This window comes from Danio rerio, chromosome 15 (genome assembly GCF_052040795.2).
Source record: "Danio rerio strain M-AB ecotype USA chromosome 15, GRCz13ab, whole genome shotgun sequence".
In the NCBI taxonomy this organism is placed as follows: Eukaryota; Metazoa; Chordata; class Actinopteri; order Cypriniformes; family Danionidae; genus Danio; species Danio rerio.
The window spans coordinates 15,325,695-15,350,000 of NC_141035.1; the positions used below are offsets into that span (position 1 = coordinate 15,325,695).

The window sequence follows — 24,306 nt, forward strand, 5'->3', positions numbered from 1 at the left end:
TAATGCGTACAAACACCCCACCCACAACCCAACCCCTAGTGACATCACTCGAAAAAGAAGTGCTAAGGAGGAGGAGGTGCAGCTCAAGCTCCCCCTTGCTGGAGCTCAGTTCTGCCCAAGTGGCTCTGCTGTGAGCACCAGGAGGTCAGAAGAAAGTGACCAGACTGGTTCGTCCAGATAGAAAGGCAACAGTAGCTCAAATAACCCATTATTACAACCAAGGTATGCAGAGGAGCATATCTGAATGCAAAACACAGCAAACCTTGAGGTGGATGGGCTACAGCAGCAGAAGACCAAACCGGGTGCCACTCCTGTCAGATAACAACAGGAAACTGAGGCTAAAATTCACACAGGCTCACCAAAATTAGACAATAGAAGATTGAAAAAATTGGTCTGAGTCTTGATTTCGGTTGCGGCATTTGGATGGTGGGGTCAAAGTTTGGCTTCAGCAACATGAATGGGTGGATCCATTTTGCCTTGTATCAATGGTTCAGGCTGGTGGCGGTGGTGTAATGGTGTGGGGGATATTTTTTGGCACTCTTTTGGTCCATTAGTACCAATTGAGCATTGTGTCAACGCCACAGTCTACCTTAGTATTGTTGCTGACCATGTCCATCCCTTTATGACCAAAGTTCACCCATCTTCTGATGGCTACTTCCAGCAGGATAATGCGCTATGTCATAAAGCGTGAATCATCTCAGATTGGTTTCTTGAACAAGACAATGAGTTCACTGTACTCAAATGGCCTCCAGTCACCAGAGCTCAATCCAATAGAGCATATTTGGGATGTGGTGGAATGGGAGATTCTCATCCTGAACGTGCAGCCGACAAATCTACAGCAACTGCATGATGCTATCAAGTCAATATGGATTAAAATCTCAGAGAAATGTTTTCAGTACCTTGTTGAATCTATGCCACATAGGATTAAGGCAGTTTTAGTCCAAAAAAAAGTTAAATTATTTTATTTTACCTCATAGACTTCTTTAATCCTTTAATAATCTAAAACAATAATTTAATAATCCTTTCAATTTATAATTTGCTTATACTTTTTACTTTATATTACAATTCTAAAGTTCATTCACCTGCATTTACACGTTTTAATTGTAATCCATTTCAATCAGTTTCAATTTATATTTCAGTTTTATTAACATAGCATTTTGGTTTTTCATTTTCATTCCCTTTGATGATCAAATGTGCCACAAAAAACAAAAACAAACAAACACATCTGAACCATAGAAATTCTTCCAATTTTGATAGCCTCACTTCTCCTGCAGGATGATCTCTCTGCCACCTTAAAGCCACTTTAATATCTACCAGTAACCATGATTTATTGCTTTTATTAGCAGCTTGTGGCAACGACGCTTTTCAAGGATTTCATCAGAATGTTTCTCCAGCCTCTGCCCACAAGTTTGATATGGTGGTAAACGGCATAGCCAAATCAAATAGGGCCAACAATTATGGAAGATTGAATGGTTTTGTGCACTGTTGGCCACTTCAAAGGCGAAACTTCATTGACACAGAACGCCAGTATAATGCAAAAAAAATCCAATGAAGATCAAATGGCAAATGAAGGGCAAGTGGAGAGTTCAAATGCAAAAACCTTTAAGTGCCATGTGAATATCTCTTCTCAAATTAGCATTTTTTTTTTCTCTCAGGCGCCAGTGTGTGGATTTAGTAATTTCACTTTTATGGCAAAGTGTAGATTATTTCATGGCCTTTTAAGTGAAATAACTGAAGATAGGAATTGGAGGCTGAAAAAATGCTCAATTTGGAAGTGCATTTCAGAAGGCACTTAGGGGTTTTTGCATCTGAACTCTTCAAATGTAAAACGCATGCTAAGAAGACAACTTAATGCTCACTCTTTATAAAAAAAAAATAAATAAAAAATTCTATATTACGCCTCAGAATGGATTTTGGCCAAGGTCTTTTTGACTCTTAGACTTTAAAAAATCCTAAGTTACTTCAAACCAGATCTGGGTAGAATGTGAACGAGCCCAACCCAAATAAAAAATTATTAACCCATTGTTTGGGTTTTTCCACATTTTAAACACATTTGGGTTGAAGCCACCTATGATTTTTAAAGAGTCACAAAAACATTGACCAAAAACATCTCTAAGGTGTAATATAAAGTTACATTAAATAACAATAATTATATATGCATTATAGGAGTTCAAATGCAAAAACCAAAAGTTTCACCTGAAATTTTATTCTAAAATGAGCATTTTTCTCAGCCTCCTTTGTTTGTTTGTTACATTATTTTACTTTATAGAGAATGAAAGAACATATAGATCTTTGCCATAAAAGTGAAATTGTTCAACCTACACACAGGAGCCTGAGGGGGGGAAAACAACTCCTTTCTGATGTTTCCTTCTAAAACTTTAAAGTTTTTGTATCTATGCTTGTCAAATATTTAATTTTCTTGCTAATTCACTTTTTAATATTTGTTTACTAATTTTTATCATTTCTTTTTATTTTTTTCTATTTACTTTTTCACATCTACTACACACATGACTAATTGTGGTTATAAATACATTTGTACAAATCAAAATCCCCGTGTCTTGTAGCACATGCATATTTTGGGAATAGCCAAAAATATAGTCAAAATTATATTTTATTATTATTATTATTATTATTATTATTATTATTATTATTATATAACTATCATCTTAAAAATCTTTTAAGTATTAAAGTAAACAACATCTGCAATGAAGACATTTTGTAATTTTCTCTGTATTTGTTTTTTTTTTTTTTTTTTTGATTGATGTATTGATTGATCTCTCATGTTACAGATTATCAAATAGTTTTATCTCTGAAAAATAGTGTTCTATCCTAACAAACCATATATCAGTGGAAAGTGTATTTATTTAGCAGTCTGATTTTGTAATGGGGTGCTTTCACATTAGCACTTTTGGTCTGCACTCGGCTTTGTTTTACATCAGAGTTCAGTACGTTTAGCTAGTGTAAACAATAGCCACATTTCCACTTTTCCACAATTGAAGCAATTTTTATATTTTTTTTGTCTTTTTTTTATTACTGTTGATGGTCTATCGGTGGATGGCCAGACAGCGATTCCTAGATGAGGAGTTTTGAGTTTGGCGACTTTTGAGTGGAAAGCTTATTTTGGCTGCAAGGTGCAAAAGAGTGGTACTGTACAGTACTGTCTGTTCTGTTTTTTTTTTTTTTTTTGGTAAGCATGCTTGATTGGAAACTAACATAAGTGAAATGGGCATCTTGCCACCTCCCAACTTGACTCAGAAAAAAACTCATGTGACTGTGGAAACGTGACCCTGGCCCTGGCTCACCCTGGCACACTCACTTTGGACACTACAGAGGAAACGCTGTTACTGTCTTCTGAACTCACACCCATGAACTATACTTCAATCTTCAAGCTTGAAAGAGGTGGTCTTGGGTAAGGTTCGCACAAATCCGTTTCACTTCTGATATGAATGCAAACGTACCAAATTACGGAAGTAAACCACCAACTGTACAACAAACGCCAACTGTACAAACTAACATTTCCTTGGCAATGTCCCGCTGACTGACCCAGAGCAAGCACAGCAATAATGTCTGTTCGTCTTCTTCAAAAACTATTTCTGTAGACATCTGTTTTGTGTACAGCTGTTGCTAGGTGAAGGCATGAAAACTAATCGCCAAATTGGAGATGTATGAATATCACTGTCATTCTGCTAAATCTTTTGCTCTTGTTACCAAAACCAAAAAACAGAGAGCAACTTGATGCAAAAAACATTTAAAACATTTAGAACATCACACGATGTCTGCAGAAATCGTTTTTGGTGGAGACAAGCAGACATCATCACTGTTTGCCCTGGGCTTGTCCCGCTTGACACCAAGGTAACGTTAGGTGATACACACACACACACAAACACACACACACACACACACACACACGCACACACACACACACACACATACAAATGTACTTTATGAAAACTAAAGTTTGTTGTACAGTTGGTGGTTCACTTCCGTTACTTTGTACGATTGCATTCAAATCAAAAGAGAACCGAATTAGAGTTCGCACAAACCATATCCTAGACCACTTCTGTAATTTACATTATTATAATAAATATTTAATGTTTAACATTATTATGAAATTGATCTGCTGCTTTTCTGTATTTTCTGGCAGGTGTTTCTAAGAGTAATGTGCCCTTTTTGTGTTGTTTGCTCAGTTTTTAGTTTGAGCAGATTGGATAATATTCCTCCATTTTCCGCTTGTTAATTTGATTAGGTTAGTTACTGTTATCTTATTTCCCTCTCTGATCTGTTTGTTATTTTGGAGCAGGTGTCATCTTGATTATAAAGGCTAACATCTGTTGTGTTTTTCATTGTTATTTAGATGATCTGCTCTGTTTGCTGAGTTTTGCTCTGTTACTGTAGAGCTGGGAGTTTTTCTCTTTAAAGCGTTCTGCACCCGAGGGGATCGAAAGATTAAAGGACCTACAGAAATGGTTTGACAGTAGTTGTGTTTTATACGAACAGATTGATTGGTTGATAATATCTCCTCAAGCTTTCGTGTAATCATGATGAGATCGTTTGGAAACTTCCATTCCGAATGCAAATCTGCAGCTACTCCTTCAACTTTTAATAGAATATGTCAAAGTATACTAAAGCTGTGTACTTTTTAAAATTTTTTTTTTTTTTTATTGAAAATATCTATTATGAACACTACAGCAGATTCTAAAAAACAAACTAAAAACTCAGCTGCTTTCAGTTTAGAAAGTATTATCCATTGGAGTCCCTCATTTTGACGATAAAAGAGTAAGAGTTTTCAGCTGAAAATGAACAACTTTTTTTATGTTTTGCCTGTTTGTTTACATTACAGTAGATTTTTTTTTGACAGAAAAGACATAAATCTGAAAACGAATTACAAAGTGAAAGGTTTAGAAAATGCTGCTTTTGTTGTGTCAGTATAAGCACCAGAACATGACAGTTTATTAAATCAACAATGTCATGTATGCAGTGATGGGAACGCATTAAAAATAAACAACTTTACTAACTGAATAATTTTATTCAGTAACGAATAATTCCCTCGTTACAATTACACACAATAAAATGCAGCATTATGTAATTTATATTTAAATTGCAATTGGGGTCATTGAAGGAATTTTTAACTGACTCTGTCTCTGTCAACCTGGTCTGATGTGTGTGAGTAGAGCGCTTAACTGTTGATAATTAGTGTGTGTATAGGGGTGGGACAACCATAGAACTGACAATGATTGGCAGGCAACACTTTCAAACGGGTAACCTGAGCCACTGCATTAAGCTAATAGTTTAATATATCATTCTGACACATGGAAATAGTCAGCAAAACAAGTCAATAATGTCAATATATTTTGACGAAATACTTTACAATCACATTTCTATATTTCAGCAGCTTGCCGTGAGTAAAGGCGGGATCAGTGAGAGGGAGTAATGCTGTGTTTACACTAGAATTTGAGCCAACAAAACTCTGTTGTACGGCGCTGAGAAAAGGGACAGGATTAAACAAGATATTTGGAAAAGTGGGCGATTGGTCCATATTTGAAATTTTTGTACAGAGAGGTCATGTTTTGATCTTTGATTGGTCTCACGCAATCACGTGATATGATTTTGCAGGTTATATTTCACCAAGCTTGAACTTTGCAATGAAGCTAACAGCAAAACATGTCGCACAGGCTTGCGTTAACAGTCTGGAAGTCTATAGTGTAAAAGGGCAGTGTGATAACATCTTAAGGACTGATCATGGTGGAAGCAAAAGCAATTTACTACAGCTTTACAAAGGATAAAATATGAATGAACATTGGAAGGTTTGTTGAAAGAAATCGTCTGTAATGTACAGTATCTTATGTTATCTTATGTTAATGAACCTAAACGAGCACATGTCACTCCGCTGCTAGTCCGTTTGCACTGGCTGCCAGTTGCTGCTCGCATCAAATTCAAAACTCTGATGTTTGCCTACAAAGTGACTTCTGGCCTAGCACCTTCTTATCTGCACTCACTTCTGCAGATCTATGTGCCCTCCAGAAACTTGCGTTCTGTGAATGAACGTCGCCTCGTGGTTCCATCCCAAAGAGGGAAAAAATCACTTTCGCGAACGCTCACGCTCAATCTGCCCAGTTGGTGGAATGAACTCCCTAACTGCATCAGAACAGCAGAGTCACTCGCTATTTTCAAGAAACGACTAAAAACTCAACTATTTAGTCTCCACTTCACTTCCTAATCTGCAATTGCCTCTTTGAATATCACACTAACTGTACAAAAAAAAAAAAAAAAAAAAAAAAAAAAATACTAACACTTCCCTTCTTAGACTTTACAGACCTGAAACTTGCCTTTAGTACTTATTCATTGTTGCTCTTAGTTGTGTAAATTGCTTCCTTGTCCTCATTTGTAAGTCGCTTTGGATAAAAGCGTCTGCTAAATGACTAAATGTGAATGTAAATGTAAATGTTATCATTAAATTCTGTTTTAATCGTAGAAATATGCTATTGTTAAAGATTCTGAAATGTTAATGTTATTTTTTGCAAAAAAAATAAAATAAATAAATAAATAAATATAATAAGGATACACTAAATAATACTCTAAAACAGGGCTATTTAATTGGCAGCCTGCGGGCTGAACCCGGCTCCCTAGGCAATTTTTTTTTTCAATTAGTGTGACCAATACATCAAAAATAAATTTAGTTAAGTCAAAAAATGGCCACTATAGTTATGAGGTAACATTCGTCTGTTCAATACAGCAAGAGCTGCTGTGGAAGGCTGCGCCAAGCGTGAGTCACCTGACATTAAGCGAGTGGCTCATGCAGCCGAAAACATTTGGATGTGTTTGTTGAAAAGACCTTTTGTACAATGCACAATGCATCCCTAATATCATTATTAGGGATGCAATGATTAACCAAATTTTACTATTAACTGCGCTTTAATTTGTCATGGTTAATTAATTGTAAAGTCTTTTCCACACCACATTTCTGCTACAAGGAACAAAACTGCTGCAATTAAACAAAGTAATGCCAACTGTATGCAGGTTTAAAGTTCCGAGCTTATTCCGGGGCTAATGTGCACGCACACTGGATTAACTATATCGGGGGGCTGTTCCAATATCACATATTTTCAGCTTGCAAGTTTGTTATTTCCAATGTAAGAATATATGCCAATATATGTGCACAAGCAGAGCAATGCGCTCACGGCTTTCCGGGCGCACTCAGTAGAAAAGAGAGTTGTGCGTGGCTTTCAGTGCAATTTAAACAAAAGATCTATTAGACAAATTATTATTAAAATGATTATGCATTTATGAACACAGATGATAACAATTTTCATTTAAATACTTAGCTAATCTGTAGCTTAAATTGACATGACATGATAATCGGAAAAACATAATTATTCTTCACACTGTAATCGCACAACCAAAATCTATAATTGTTGCATGCTTATTATGCAGTTTAAAACATAACATATGTGTCTGAATGTAGAAGAAGCCTACTTTTGTTGGGCTTTGAAATACAACATTTGAATGTTTGTACAAAAAGCCACATTGTACAATGCAGTGATGTTATGCAGTTTCAAAATACAATATATTCAAATTTTAATGTAGAAAAACACAATGTGAGTGTCTTAAGGAGCAAAAATACAAAGTATGGGCTCTTATATGCTGTTGTGTTATCACTCATATTGCAAGTCATATCTCTCTGGCCCCTCATTTGTGATGCTTTTCATGAACTGGCCCTTATGACAAACTAATTGAATAGACCTGCTCTAAAATAACAATGGCAATGCTACTGTAATATTTTTATAGTTACATTTCTGAAGAAGCATACTTTTTTACACATTGTTTGGCCAGTTTGGGTAAATAATGAAAGCCAAATATTAAATATCTAAACATCTATTAAATTTCGTTAATATCATAAATCATAATATTTACCATAACATATACAATTTGATAGGTGTCTCACATTGTCCCACAGCAACCTTTAATATAGTATTGAGTAGTATAGAGTGTTTTAAATAATAACATATTATTAGTCACTTTTATAATGCAATTATCAATTAGTCACTTTTATAATGGTGTGAATCAGTTGCTATCTCAGTTACTTTTTGTGAGGAGTAAGTAACGTTGAGCATGTTTTTAAGCAACACTGCATGCATGTGCAGGGTACATCTTTAAGTAGCTATAGATTGAGGTTAAGCGCAAACAAAACTTACAACTATGGCGGAGTATGTGATGTTACTAAGGTGTACTAACTGTTTGCAAATGTGTCATCAACAAAATTAGCATTTGTTGGACATTACAACCAAAAGTGGAGATGCATCTTACACACATGGGAAATTCCACGTACACACCAGCACTCCTAAATAGTCGTCACTTCCTTAACAATACTGTTTACTAAAAGGTTACAGCACCAAATACTGGCCTGTCATACAAAATACTGCATTTTTGAACAATTTTGATGACATTATTGTTGAACTTTGCTACATTGTTGTCGTGTAAACGTAACATAATGACAAAGGAAACCATGCCATTAATACCACAATATGTCCTCCACTAATAATCTTTATTCATCTCAAATATTAACCATTAGAGTAAATGTAGTGTTTTAATGCATAATCTGTCACATTACGTTGCTAAAAATGACACCTTTCATTTTCTCAGATTTGTAATTTTCCATTTTATTTAATGTAGTTTTCCCCGGGTAGAAAAAGAAAAGAGGGAAAAACAAAATGCATTGGACACGTCAGTCAATACAGTTTTTTGATCCATTCAGGTCAGCAGACGTAAATCGAGATTGATCTTATTAAAACACGCAATAAGTAATTGCTGATAATCATAGGCCGTGCAGAATGAAGTCGTCAGTCATGTAGAATAATAACGAAGCAAACAATGGATCCTGTGACTCACGCTTGAGTTCTCTGACATGAGACTTGCCCCTCAGTTACCGCATGTCTATCACTTCTGATTGCCTGTGTGAATTCGACAATATTAGTTTGTTATTCAGAGCGCAGCTGAGTCTGTAATGAATGCCAGTGCTCTTGCTGGGCTGGTCACACGTGAAAAAAGGAGCCAATTTAGCTTGAGAACGAAATTAAGAGAGATAGGAATTGCAGGTCTGACTATCAAACTCGAGTGTTTTATTGACAAGGTCAAATGAACTGTTGCAAACTCCAAGAAAAAAAAAAAAAAGACATCTTTAATATAGCAACTTAACGGCAGCTTGCCTTTGGGATTTTAAAGCACATACTTTTTACAATTGTTACCTATTTAAAGAAAAAAATATATATAATTTTTAAAAACGTAACCTTTATGTTCCTATAATAAATAGTTAAATTCTTCTAGTTTCAAATGTTTTAGCATTGTTACATATTACATTTTAACACTAGCATGAATTGTCAAACATGTTTTATCTTATGGCCATATTTACGATGTTGCTAACATGAATTATCACGTCACTTGGATGTTTTCAGCATCTATTTGCATGTTTAATATCCTACTAGCATGAAGCATGGTGTTGTAAATGCATTTCTAGCATCCCAGATGTCACGCAGTCATAATGTATATTAGAATGTTGTAAGCATGTTTTAACTTGCTCTAATGCTAGAATGGTTAGCACATTGACCGCATGAATTAACCTGTTTTAACACCTTGTATTAGCACATACGTAACCTGTTTTGTTACTATCATATGTTTACATTCTAGCACTACCCAGCATATATTATCTTGCCACATATCTAATATAAATCAGGCCACATCTGGACTAACTAGCATTTTGGTAGCATTTGGTTACGACATGTTAGCATTAATTGCACAACTATGTTTAACTCCTCTCTAGCATTAACTGGTATGTTGCTAACCTGTGCTTTGTTGCACAATAGCACACAATTAGCGATATTTGTTATTAACTGTTAGCTTGTCTTTAACGGACCCTTTTTCGAGATAGATAGATAGATAGATAACTTGTGCAAGGCAGCGACCCGCTAGGAACAGAGTTTGACACCCGTGCTCTAGGAGTGTTAAGAAATGTGGTGTACTTTTTTTTTTTTTTTTTGAGTGTTCTGATATACACATTACTGTAAGAAAGAGTAAGCTGCAAGAAATGACTTCAGTAAAACACGACCTTGTATGACAGGTTAAGATAAAATTTTAAGTAGAAGGAAATGGCAGTATGTCTGACCTTGGAAAAAAAAACTTCACTATGACCATTAAAATGGATACTGTACATGACTTACAGTATAAGAAACATCCCTCTTTTTAAACTTCTGGAAACATGTATTTCTCATTATGTTATTACCATTTATTTTTGTTGTTGTTATTATTATAATTATTGCTCTAAAAGACACATTATTTAATAAAACACATTTATACAGGAACTTTTTGCTGGGAGATGCCCCCCTTTGTCCTAGCGGAAGCTACACGTGCAGCTCAACTCTCCTGTTTCCACCACATTTGTTAGATAGGAGATGCACAGGGTCAATATACATGGCTGGGATGCTGTAGCCAAATTTTAGGTCTCTCATGCCAATGCAAAACATCAATTTCAAGTGCCAGCAGTGAAAATCTTGAGCTGTGGACAATGTAAAATTATTATATAATTATATTTATAATTATAATTATATTATTATATATTATATACACTGTTAGACATTTCTGTAAATTACACAGTTATTTACTGTATTTCACCCAGTGTAATACTGCAAATTCCTTTTACGGTAAATAACTGTATTTACCGTTGCATTATGGGAATTTAGTGTGACGTCGAACAACATATACAGCGATGTACTGTATTTGTAAAAATTCGTGTATTATACTGTATTTTCCACAACTGCTTCAACGCCACCTTGCGGCGATTCGACTACTCTGCACCACATTTTGCCTGAGGACCCTGGAGCAATTCTGGAGGACAATTTATTAGTGTGCCTGAAGAACATACTGGATTTAACAAACTTTACTCTGGTAAGCTGAGGCATTGTTTCATTTTACAGAATGTTTTGTGGACGAGAATAGAACAAAGTAAAGTATAAAGTTGGCTATTATTATTTTCTCTGGCTTGGCGTTATTTCGCCCATTTGAGAAATATATCATCTATTAAGATGTTACCTTTATTTAATTCATTACATTAACACTGCTATTACTTTAAATAAGACTGTTTATGACTATTAGCCATTGTTCTCGTCATATCTTTATATTTATTTACATAGGAACCGGTGTTGCAGCGGGTTTTGGTTTAGGAGGGAACCAGAGGTATGCAGACAGTTTTGGAGGACACTTAGCACGAGACAACGGTCCGGCAGAGAGTATTTTCCCCCAGAAGAATATGAATGAAAGACCATCAAATAATCCAGGTAAAAGCGCGTCTGTCTGTGCTGACAACACTCGACATTGATTTGAGCACCTCTATTAGCATTTGTTTGCTCGGCAACATTGGCTGAAGCGATCTTAAAATGGTAATGTTAACTGTTAGCTAAACTGAGCTAAGTTTATACTGAATTGGACTCAAACTCATTTTAACGTGCAACGTTTAACTTATATTGATTTATACTATATGTATTTGATGTTGTGAACTTATTTTTCTCTGGTTTAGAGTAACTTATAACGTTAGCTTGAGAAAATAACATTGCGACGTAACCTATAAGAACGTTAACGTAAATCTATACAATATGCATAGAGGTAAAGTTGGTTTTATATTCGCACATTCGTTCATTTAGAAGACTCTATACTGTTTACCATGTTACTTTAAATATTCGATCAGAATTAGCATGCCAGTATGACTTGAAATCAACATTAACACTGTTTATTTGACCGTGAGCATGTTGTACTTTGATAGTCGTTAGCTGCTAAAATGATTTCGCTATTTAGAGTTTGCAAATAATACTTTTATGAAATTAAAATATTAAGGGGGAAGTCTGAATCTGCTAATATAAAACCAACTTTACCTCTATGCATTATGCTAATAACCACCTTTTTGCTATTTATTGTTTGCTAATTATTTTTTTATCACAACTCTTGACATTTGGTTTAACATAATTGTTACCATTATATTTTTTTCTGTTTAGATATGGCACTGGCACAGCAGCAGTTTTTGTCTGAAGAAACAAACAGCATTTCTGAGGAACATCTTGATCAGCACAGCCTTATGCTTAAAAAATAAGCAAGACCAGTAAGCAACCAAGGTAAACAAATAAAAAAAAAGTTGTGTGGAGGTTGTGGATTGTAGCAAGGTATTCTTATCTGTATTTTTGGCTTTTTTATGGTCTCAATATAGAATACTGGGAGCCTGCCTGTGCAAACTGGACCTCATACAACAGTAAGTACTGTACATCTATTTGTTTCTCAATATAGTAACGTTACTTTTAATATAAAATGTGTCACATGTTTAGTTGCTAGCTAAATAAAAAATCTTTTTCCCTTTTTTATTAAACCATTTAGTAGGGTTTTTTTCATCTTTGTTTATAATATTTTTGAGCAGATTGAGGTCTGTCATGGGTCAGACATTTCAAAATACAATAATTAGTATTGGGATACATGCATTTGTCTATGTATTAAATGTCTTTTTCCCCATTTCATGTTGCCTAAATATTTTGTAATAAATAAAATAATACAATTTTTTGTATAAATAATTCCAGAGGATGAAACAAAATGCACAGCAACAACCAGAGTGAGCCAGAAGAAGGCAGGAGAAGTAGTGAAGAGAATGACAACCATGAACAACAGAGAGTTATCCTTCTTTCACCAGCTAACTGAGAACTTGGATTAGGTGAGACACTCTCAATAATTGTATCAGTATTCAGTCAGTTTTAGTTTATTAGGAATACATAAAACAAATAGTCTAATCTGTCCTGCAGTAAATCAACCCATCACAAATGCTACAATGTTTTTGTAAAACCTTGTTAGGGGAAAAAATAAACAGGACATTCTGGTTAGTTATCTTTTAAACATGGTAGTGAGCAGGTTATGAGCAGGAGCCAGTTGCTCAGTACCAGCTGAAAACTAGCCCAACCCAGCTGCCATGCTTCAAAATAATTAACCAGTAATCCAGAGTCCTTATCCAGAGTTCTTCATAATCCTGGACTGGGCCAAATCCTGACCAGATGCTGTGGTGGTCATGGAGGAGTGATTCCTGAAAGACACACGTGAGTTTCCGCATTGATCCAATGGGCCAGCCTGACCACCCGCTGGTGAACTTTCAAGCCTCCGGTGCCTAGACTGTGGCCTTGCACAAGTTTGGCTAGAGGAGAACTGGTCTTGCCCAACTGAGCCTGGTTTCACTCAAGGGCTTTTATTCTACACTTTCGTCAGTTGGTGAAGTTTCTTCCATGCCACTGTCGCCACTGGATCGCTTGGCTACGATTGGTGGATCGGTGGATTTGCTCTTCAGTGTTTGGACTTTCAGCAGTGACATTTACTGCTTCAATTCTGAAAACTGGACTGAAGCAGCTTCAATTTACAAGAACTTCTATGTTAAGCTGCTTTGACATCATTGATCTACATTGTAAAAGTGCAATAGAAATAAAGATGAATTGCATTTGAACATGTGAATTCAGACCTTGTTGAGCATTTGACACCAGAATTTGTAATATTTTAAAGTTGGGTTGTTTCTGAGTGGGCTTATAGTTACAAATATTTATTTTTCCAACAATATGCAATTCAGAAGTTTAAATTTTTATTGTACATGTATGTTCTAGTGCTTTTTGTGATTTATTTATTTTTAATTTGTTGATTTTATTGCTTAATGTAATTTTTACACATTTTCCTTAAATGCTTTAAGCATTATTAATGTTTTAAAGAATGGAATATTTTGTAATTGTGTCTGGTTTAATGTCAGTAGTACTTAGTACAATTGGGGTTTTTTTTCTCAACAACATGCAGGTCAGACACTTAAATTAGTTTTGTACATGTATGTTAATGTGCTTTGTCATTTTCAATGTTTTTTTTCTTAAAATATTTTGAATGATTGAAATGTAATGTTTTTACACATTTTTAAGCTTGTTTTAAGCATCTCCAATGTTTTAAATAAAGAGTGTTTATTTTGTTAATATTTTGTAATTGTGTCTTTTTTAGGTCTATAGTATTAAAATAATATTAATAAAATTATATTATAAAATATTTAGGACAAAATTAAAAGGTTTACAGTAGCTAACTGTTAACTTAGGTTTTTACAGTAGTTAACCATTTTCAGACACTACGGTAACATGCTGTAAACGGATTTACAGTTGTATACTGTAAATCTAAAATACAGTAACTTACTGGCAACAGTGTTGCCAGTAAGTTACTGTAAAAACCCTTTGAAATGTCTAACAGTGTAATTATTATTCTCTGAGTCCCCCTTCACTGTCTTTCCCACATCTGGAAAAGCCAATACTTGTGCTAGATGGGTGCATCACTACCAAGGACTACGGAAACCTTTTAGAGCAGGGTTATAAATGAAATCCAACAATCATAGTATAATATTAGGTAGGAGTGTGACGAGACGCCTACCTCACGAGACGAGACCAGACACGAGATTGGGTTCATGAGAATGAGATGAGATTTTTACACAATTTAAAAGAAATCCTTAATGATGAAAGATATGAATGGAATAGTCTTCAAATATTTTGCTAATACATGAATGGAAAATAGATTTAGATATTTTTAAATCACATAATGCAAAACAATTTAAGTGAATAGAATTTCAGAGTATTTACATTGCAGATCTTGATGGTCAATTCTAGGGATGTAACGGTATCAGAATTTCACGGTACGGTAATACCTCGGTATGAATGTCACGGTACGGTATTTATTGAATCATTTACAGGAAAAAACAAAACTTATGAAAATACTCCAAAAAAGTGCCAAAAGTGTCAATGACATACAAATTAGCCATCTATCTGTAAGCTTTGAAACAGGAACTTCAATTTTAATAACAAAAAAAATATTAAACCATGTAAAAAATAAAGTTTCAATTTAGTATTGTTGAAAACTCATCACATTCAACATTTAATCACACTCAGCCCATCTACCCAGATGAGAGCTCTGCTAGTCGGACTTCTCATCAAGCATCTCCCGCTGGATCTAATCTCACTATATTTATTAAATGGGATATTTCATTTATCTTGTTGTTTTTATCTAACGACATATTCCCTGACTTTGGTCATTGGAATCTATTACTTGTTCTCAGGTAACGTGTTTTGGCTGAGCGCAAAGATAAGTTAATGGTTAATGTAACCACGTACATTCTGTATATTGACTGATCGCTTGCCTTTATTTCCTATAATGTATAAACTTATTGTATGTTATACTTTTAAAATGGCCATTATCGATTATTAAAACTGATACTCAGCAAAAGAGAGGCTGTGTTTCGTATTTTCACTGAAATTGAAAGGAGGCAGTTGTTATCGGCTCTGTTTTGTTATAAATATCCACACAGTGAAGATGACGCTCATCTTATGCAGCACGACGCCTCAACATTTCTGCTGTCTAAGTTGCTAATATTAAAATGAAAATAGGCAGTTCCTTAAATCATGTTTACATTTTATTGTTGATAAAGTGAAACAACGAAGCCAGGGTGATGTGAATGAAGTTATAAAGTACACTGTTCCCTTTGAAGATTTACCCGTGTCCTCGGTATAGTCTGCTTTTCCATATCAAACTGAGAAGAGACTTCAGCCTTGATCAAACTTGCGAAGTCTGAACTTACAAGGAGAGGATGCAGGACTGAACTGTGCGTGTTAGGCTACTTAATATTCAGGAAAAGCCCCAATCAGAGAGGCGAACGTCTGCAGCCCCGCCTCCGTTTTCAGATGTCTCCGTTTTCCATTATCCACACTGAGACATTATCCACACATTTCGAAACGCTCCGTTTTTGGCGCTCGAGAACTCCGGCGTAGTGTGGACGGTTGGCGTAACCGTAGCAAAACTTATGCGTTTTCAAACTAAAACGCATTAGTGTAAACGGGGCCTTAGAGTTTTCCAGCTCTTTTCATCCCCGCTTCTAGCAGCACACTCCATTTCCGCATTACTGGATCTGTAGCGACAACAGACCGCAAGGGATGATGGTCAAGCATGGGCTGATGGGTATTGTAGTTTTCGCTACCTCCCGTTCGCTTCATTCGCCTAAGCAAATTTTCTCAGAAGACCTATAGTTTTACCGAGTCATGCGACTTCGGTAATATCGAAAAAAATTAATATTGCGGTATGACGGTATTTACAATACCGTTACATCCCTAGTCAATTCGGATTTTGTGACAGTATGTAGTTTTTTTTTTTTTTGATGACCTGCTCACATTTATCATATTTTAAAAGTGAATCTTATCCGATTGTCTGCATTTACACAACACATGGCAAAAGGTGCAATGGCCAGGAAAGAAAAAGAACAGGCCCTGACTAACAGCTGATAATAAAAGAGCGCTCTTTTCTCTATTCCTGTGTTTATTCTGTTCGCATGGTTTTATTTTTTTATTTTATTTTTTACAAGTTGTTTTCCTATAGTTTATGACAGAAACACTCTCATTTGGCCATATTCTTTTTATCTAGGCCCTTTTAAACCAGTAGGCATCGTAATGTAATGTCCATGGCTTGATTTGTGCACGTGATATATGCAACAGTATTATTTTATATTGGTTACGTGGTGGATGTTGCGCTCTCTTTCTCTCTTCTGAACATACGAAAAATACTTGCTGTACATTACAATATAAAAGCGTTTTTTAGTCCTTGTGTAGAATTGTGCCACTTGAACCATGAAAAGAAACATATAAACGTGTTTGGTAATTATGAAGGCGGGTGTGCTGAGTCTCCAGCAGTTCAGTATGTGTGCGGGTGCTTAAATATGTGTGTAGGTGCCGGGAATATAGTGTCAAACAGCTGTGTGGACTATCCTGTCGCAAAATGCGGCTAGACGTCCTACACAATGATAATAGTTTGAATGCGGCGTTTACTGAGAAAAAAATCGGTTACATCACACCCACCCGCCCAACCGAGTGACATGTGCATCACAGAGGCCAGCCTTACCAGGTGTAGGCAAAGCACTTGATTTGCGGTTCAAATTCAATCCTGCTTCCAATCTTCAATGCTAATTTCACCCTCATCATGCTCCATCATGCTAGCATCTCAACTTACAAGACAACTTTTTACCTCGATGAGAAATTTCGTTGCGATTTAATCTCGCGAGATCTCGTGACACCCTTAAAATTAAGAGTAAATTTTAAGGGATCTCTCAGCCCACGTGCAGTATCGCCAGAGCCCACTAGAATCCCTGTTTTAGAGGACAATGTCCACCCAAAAGTTCAAACATTGTATCCTGAAGTTGATGCCATGTATCAGGATGATAATGCTCCAATACACACAGCAAGACTGGTGACCGAGTGGTATGATGAACACGAAAGTGAAGTTAAATATCTCCCAGGGCTTGCACAGTCACCAGACCTAAATATCATTGAGCCACTTTAATGTCTTTTGCTCCACCAGCAACATGTAGTGATCTGGCCACCATTTTGCAAGAAAACCCATCTTTGGTGTGTGTGCGGGATTTGTATCTGTCATTTCCAAAATCAATTGATGCTGTATGGCCGCAAACGGAGTCCCTACACCCTACTAATCAATTGTTGTGGTCTAAAACCAGGCGTTTCAGTTTCATTGTCCTTCACCAGCAAATGCCCCCCATCCCCACTTCAACCAATATACACCACCTTCCCCCACTGGTTCTTTACCTTCACCAACATATTCCCCTTTGGCCTCACTGGGTCTTCACCTTCACCAACTTTACCAAATATTGCGTGTATACATGCAATATTTTAGGCAAAACTGTGCTATTACTCGGCTAATTAAACCTTCACACCCTGTTTTTACAGGAGGGATGTGCAATCAATTAAGACTGGCCACCAGGCTGGTCAAATTAAACCTCCAAAACTAAATTGCCCAGTGTTTTAAGATTTGGTTTTCAACTCCTTTATGTACATATCGATGTTCGTGTCAGGAAAAGCATTGAGGCATGCCAATCTCTTTCATAATCAGGGGTGTTCTTGCTGTTTTTTAAGTGTAATAGCAAGAGATGTCCAATCACAGGTAAACGTCTTTTATACAGAGCAGGAACGCTTTCATTAGGAGTAGCAAATTTGAAGCATCAAAAGGGGAGAGCTATGTGAGTTTTGAGTTGTTTTATTTGTTGGTCGGTGTGTTTGTTTTTTACTGTGATTACCAAGTGAATGCTAATCTAACTTTTCACTGCATCCACGTATTGCTGCCTTTCTGGTGATGTTAAGTGCTTCTTTTTTTCCTGATTTGTAAGTTGCTGTGGAGTTTCTTTCTTTTTTTTTTTTTTTTTTTTTTTTTTGAAAACAAAATAGGATCTTTATTTTGTGTTCAACTGAAGTAAGAAACTCAAATGGGTATAGAACAAGTGATGGGTGATTAAACATCTTTATTTTAGGTGAACTATGCCATTAAGTAATAGGAGGTCCATGAGAAATTTGGAGGACATCAACCATCAGATGGCACTGTTTCATTTTACACCTCACGCAATTTTTTCTTAGCGAACAACATTTTAATTGTATATGTTAACCAAATTGCATAGACTGTATAAACGAAGTCTGAGCTTTATGGAATTAAATGAATGCGTGCATCATGACATTCTAAAGAAACTAACACATTGTAACAGAATTGGCCAAAAGGTGGCGATATATCTTTTATATTACACATGCGTGTAAAGATCTACTTGATCTACGATAATAGCTGTGCTACCAGAATCAGAAATCTCTGAACTTACCGTTTGATTCTGGTACAAACTGCACTGGAACAAGTTTGTTGCTTATAGATTTTAATGGCTCTGTAATCATAATTTGAAGATTTATCTTTGCTGGCATTTCGTGCAGCTTAATGTGTTCTAAATCAAATTAAATGGACAGTTTTCTGACAGTAGCAGCGTTTTAACCTAAGTACACTCCATTTCCACAGACATTTTCTGGATTTATGTAACATTTTTATCAGACTGAGAGGTTCATTTATAGTCTTACTCGGAATTATACATTTATAATCCATTACTTCAGAGCTGAGACACAAAATATCTACAGAATTCTCTCAGGATTCTTTTGGGACTCCAAATAAAGAGGCAGAAAAAACATATTTTAGCATTTTGAAAACACCCACCAGTGACTGTGGGGAATGAATGAGTAATACCCAGACACAGTCAATATAATCAGTAAAAGCTATTAACCTAATCAGATAGTAGCACAGACGCAGCGAGCCTATGACTAAAATCCGCCTTAATCCACACAAAAGTCAGCTGAAAAGTCGAGGTAAATTCCTACTGGGTGATTTTTGTGAGATGTAGTTAAGCTATTTAAAGTCTGCATGCTGCTAGCATAGCAAAACTAGCATTAGCCCAAAGCAATACATCTGTGCCAAGGCTGCCTTGCTAATGTTATTGGAGCCAATTAACAGTTAACATATTGGAGGTTTACAACAGCATTTTCTAGTCCATTTATTTCATGGCATTAAGAGATATGCAAAAGCTGTAATAAAGGGATTGGACTGAATGGATTTGTTGCAATTGGCGTGTTCTTGTAGTGGTGCACATTTTCTAATACGTCACACAGTAATCAAGATGACTTAAAGCTTGTGTTAAGTAGTATTGTCACGGTACTGAAATTCTAAATTCAATTCGATATTTTGAAAAATATCCACACTCAATGCTATTTTACTAAAATGTATGGTTATTATTATTTTTTTTTTTAATTAAAGGTGTAGTTTGTAAGACTAAACAACTGAGTGGTTGAATAAGGTAACATTTGCAGTCCAAAATCAAAACACCTTTTCACCTGACTCCTTCTCTGTGAAGTAGGTTGTATGTATGTATGGATGTAGGTTGCCAGATTGACAACACCAACAGGAGTGACCGTGCTCGACTATCAAGACTACACCACATACGCAAAGACACATGATATAAGGAATATTTTCATTTCCAAGGAGTTTATGTCCAAACCATCACCTTAAATTTCTACTTTAGTAACATATTCTAATTTCTTTGCCTGTACAACAGCAAACATAAACTACTATGACAACGATTACCTCAGCAGTGTTAGGGAGGTTACTTTGGAAAATGTAATAGATTACAGATTGACCTATTTAAAATTTAAGTAGTGTACCTATACAATTACTTTATAAAAATAAAGCAACTGATTACATCTGATTACTTTTTGATTACTTTAAAATTTTTTATCACTTGGATTAAGATTATATTAATTTAATTTCAAAGTACAGACACCACAAAACCAGACCTTATAACAAAAAAAAATGTTCAGTTTAATTATTTACTGTAAATAATATGCTATAAACAGAAACAAATTATAGAATATAACAGCAATATATATATATATATATATATATATATATATATATATATATATATATATATATATATATATTTACAGGTTTCACATTTAAAGATACCATAGTCATTTTTAGTACAGACTTTTTTTTTTTCTAGAATATTCATCTTTCCATCAAGCAAATTTCTCGTGTTAGTGTAATTGGTTGGCAACATCACCCACCAGAGTGAGAGGTGGCAGTAACGCACCAAAATGTTTGTTGTGACCATCGTAAAACAGAAAGAGAAAGACATCGTCATTTTCGCCATCATATGGATTTACTTTCATTGGCTAGACACCGACTTTACAGCTCTGCAAATGTTGGTGCCGTCACTTATGGATCCACGATTGCCAAATGTAGCTTGTGTGGACGATGCTGCGCTACTTTTAAGAAACTATTGAAATATTGCTTTATAAAGTAGCCACGCTACTGAGAAATGTAGCTAGTAGCGTCACTACTTGTAGCAGCGCTACTGCCCAACACTGTAAATGTGATAAAATCGCTTTGGCCAGAGGAGTCTGTTAGTACCCTGAATTTCACAAATCAATATCTTTGTGAGTCATAATATATATAATTCAAAATGAAAGGGTCTGTTTTTGTTTCTGTACACTCAATAACAACAAAAACCATTTGCTTTTATAAAATAAAGGCTAGGTTACATATCCACAGATGCTTCCTTAGGTTCGACATTGAAGCCTTCGATCTAAAATGTATTTTAACAGCATGGCATATAAATTTTGCACTGAAGTGTTGTAATGTTATATATGTGCCCTTTTCAGATTTCAGGGTGAAATATATATATATATATTTTTTTTCTGCCGTGGTGGCAGCTCTCAGACTGGTTATAGTAGCCTAATGCTTTCAGCAGCAAAGTGAAGGTGCGCTGCAAATTCAAACCAGAAAACCTATAAAAAGCATCAGAATAGCACTGCTTTAATAAATGGCCTTAGCAAGGCATTGTGCAAAACCAAAACCATTTTCATAATTAACTGTTATTTACACATACACATTAGTTACACATTTTTATCTCAGTAACTGTAACACATTACTGTTACATTTATTTTGTAATTAAAAGTTACACGTAACTAGTTACTCCTCAACACTGTACCTCAGGTACTGATTATGTGCTTTTATTCTAAGTGGTACAAATGTGAGTTTGAATGCCATTTTGAGACTTTTGATTGCAATTTAGAAAGCAGCAGCAGATTTACCCCAGATCTTGAAATAATCACGTTAACAATAAGAGAAACATATTTGAAAATGAATGCTAGAACTGTGAATCAGTGTGTAAATTAGCAAATGTTAGTCACTGTGTGTACTTTTAATAATGAGAAATGGGTTTAATATGGATAATTTTGATTGTAAAGTTTGCCATTTCATAGAGTGCAGTGAGTGCACTATTCTGTGCTTCTGAATTGCTGTATTTAAATATTTCTGTCATGTTTCGTCTAGGGTTGGGTACGGAACCGGTATGCATCGGATCAAATCAGCACATGAATTTTGGTGCCTAATTTCGGTGCTGTAACAAGAACGTAAAGCAGGTCTTGCATTGGAAGCCGTTCGGCGACGTGCAGCGCCATGCATTTAAGAATTTGCAAGTAAGCGGCTGTTCGCCGTCATGACTGTTCATATTTCTGCCATGCCACAGAGCGCCATCTGAAGAGTTTTATTTTAAATAACATGCAAATGTGCAAACGATACCCAACCCTAGTTTCGTCTGGTGCAGACAACCAAGATTTCTGTCGCTGGAATCTTGTTGTGCCATGTGTTGTTAAGACACTGTGTTAGAATGTAACCTGCTCAGCCAAAGTTTAATTTTTGTAATATGTTGATCATTTGCTAATTAAAAACAACCTAATGTGAATTTTTATAACTCTGAATCTGTGTCTCATTTCAGAGGTCGCTGCAGTTTTCTGGAGGTCGCATTTTCGCCCACAGTCACATACATTGATGCAGCCTTCAAGACTGAAATTAAACAAGGTATATTTTTTCCACCAAGTTGACCCGGAGCGGTGAAAGATAATTGGGTAAACTGACAGTAGGACAGTAGAGAATATCTGAATTCAGCATTGTTTTACAGATAAACAAGAAAGTTTGTTTAGCATGTTTCTTAAATATCTATTTTATTTACATATATTATACATATTATGGTATTTTTAGGCTTTATACGAGTCAAAAACATACATAAAGCACCTTTAAAAGATAAATGAGCCCGGGATATAAGAATTAGAGAGCATTTTTGCAATGTAGCACAATTGTCAAGCTAACCAAAGAGAAACAAAAGCAAACATTGTGACAACTCACCAGGATCTTACAAGGAAGTTATTTTACTTATTGTCAGAATTTGTACAATTTATTACGACCTCATTCTTATGAAAACATATATGATTTTTAAAAGTAGGCATGCAATAAGGGCTGCACAATATTGAAAAAATCTGATATTGTGATATATTTTTTTCTGCAATAAATATTGCAATGTGAAATGATTTTGTTCGGCCCGTCAAACTCTTCCAGACCTCCAATGGTTATCTAGAAAAATTAAGATGTAGCCCTGGGTGAAAAAATCTGGGTGTTTTTCTGGATAATGGCTTGAGCTTTGACAAACATAAATGCATTGATCAAGTTCTGCTTTTAGCTTCGACTTTTAAAAACTGTCAAATCTACTAAAAAAATTTTGATAAAATAATGATTTTATTATCACTAGATTAGACTATTGTAACTCACTATACTTTGGGATAAGTCAGAAAACCTTATCCTGGGTACAATTAGTTCAAAATGCTGATGCAAGGCTTATAACAGGTACCAAGAAACATGACCACATTACACCAGTTTTACGCTCTTTGCACTAGCTGCCCGTGCACTGTGCATCGAATCACTTTTAAAATGCTTTACTTGGTTTTTAAATCTCTAAATGGCCTGGCAACTTCTTATCTGTCAGACATGTTAATTGAGCATTAGCCTGGTCGTTCTCTTCGGTCATCTAACCAGAGACTGTTATGCATCCCTAAGTCGAGGTGGAAATCTGTATCAGATCTGTTTCACCTCTGTCTGTCATTGACATTGACATTGACAATATGAATAGTTTCAGAAAATTTAACTAGCACTATTTGATTGTTTTCTGGGGAGTCTAACAGTATTCAGGTACACAAATTTAATAATCCACAATGCAAAAAAAAAGCTTTTATTATTTTTTGTATTGTTTCTAGTCCAAAAAAAAAAAAAAAAAAAAAAAACAGACCAACTAAAAGTATTGTTTAGTTTTTCACTGTCAGTTTTTTTTTTTTTCAGAGTTTTTTTTTTTTTTTTTTTTGCTTGTTTTAAGGAAATTGTGGTGGGTGAAATCTTGTTTTCGCTTTGTATATATTTGGAATAAAAACAAGACAAAAATTGTAAAGTAACAAGTGTTTTTTGCATAAATCATATACATTCCATATAAATACAGTGATTAAATACAATTAGTACAATTCGACTCCTGGTCAACTATAATTCAGACTGGACATTGCATATCTTTGTGATGTGATTATTGTGAACGTGCACATTGCAATATCAATGCTAAAATGATATATTGTGCAGCCCTACATGCACTACATTTTGTGGTATATTGCACTTGTTTAAAAAAAGAACATTTGGGATTTTTAAAATTTAAAATGCAATAATATGCATGGAACAGAAAAAGCAAGATCATATTGTTTTTATCTTTTTGACAACACTAGTGTTAAGTGAAAGCAAAATATTCAAACCTGGTGGATAATATTTCACCTCTGTGCAAGTTGTGAGCTTTAACAGTTCACTGCTCATGTGGATTATGTAAAATAGTATTCACAGAATCATGTAATAATTGTCCCTATGATGCAGATCTGCAGGTTGATTATGAGTAACATAATACAAGAAGACTGAGTTTCAGTATTTGGTGTAAGTATTTGGTGTAAGTAACTGTGATTCAGCTTTGGATAATGTAAACAAATTACTGTATTTTGAGGTGCATCA

General features: G+C 35.3%; 1 protein-coding gene and 1 long non-coding RNA gene across 2 annotated transcripts in view; both read left to right on the plus strand.

Moving 5' to 3' along the window:
- Positions 1-24,306, plus strand: part of LOC147833615 (uncharacterized) — a 103,483-nt gene that overhangs the window by 39,987 nt on the left and 39,190 nt on the right. Inside the window, exon 3 of the mRNA XM_087283761.1 lies at positions 22,217-22,299. Within this exon, the coding sequence (XP_087139887.1) occupies positions 22,217-22,299 (83 nt within the window). The remainder of the gene's footprint in view (positions 1-22,216; positions 22,300-24,306) is intronic.
- LOC147840538 (uncharacterized) lies at positions 11,272-12,700 on the plus strand. The gene is made up of 4 exons (XR_015509116.1): positions 11,272-11,324; positions 12,036-12,152; positions 12,245-12,286; positions 12,606-12,700. It is a non-coding gene; the product is annotated as an uncharacterized LOC147840538 (long non-coding RNA).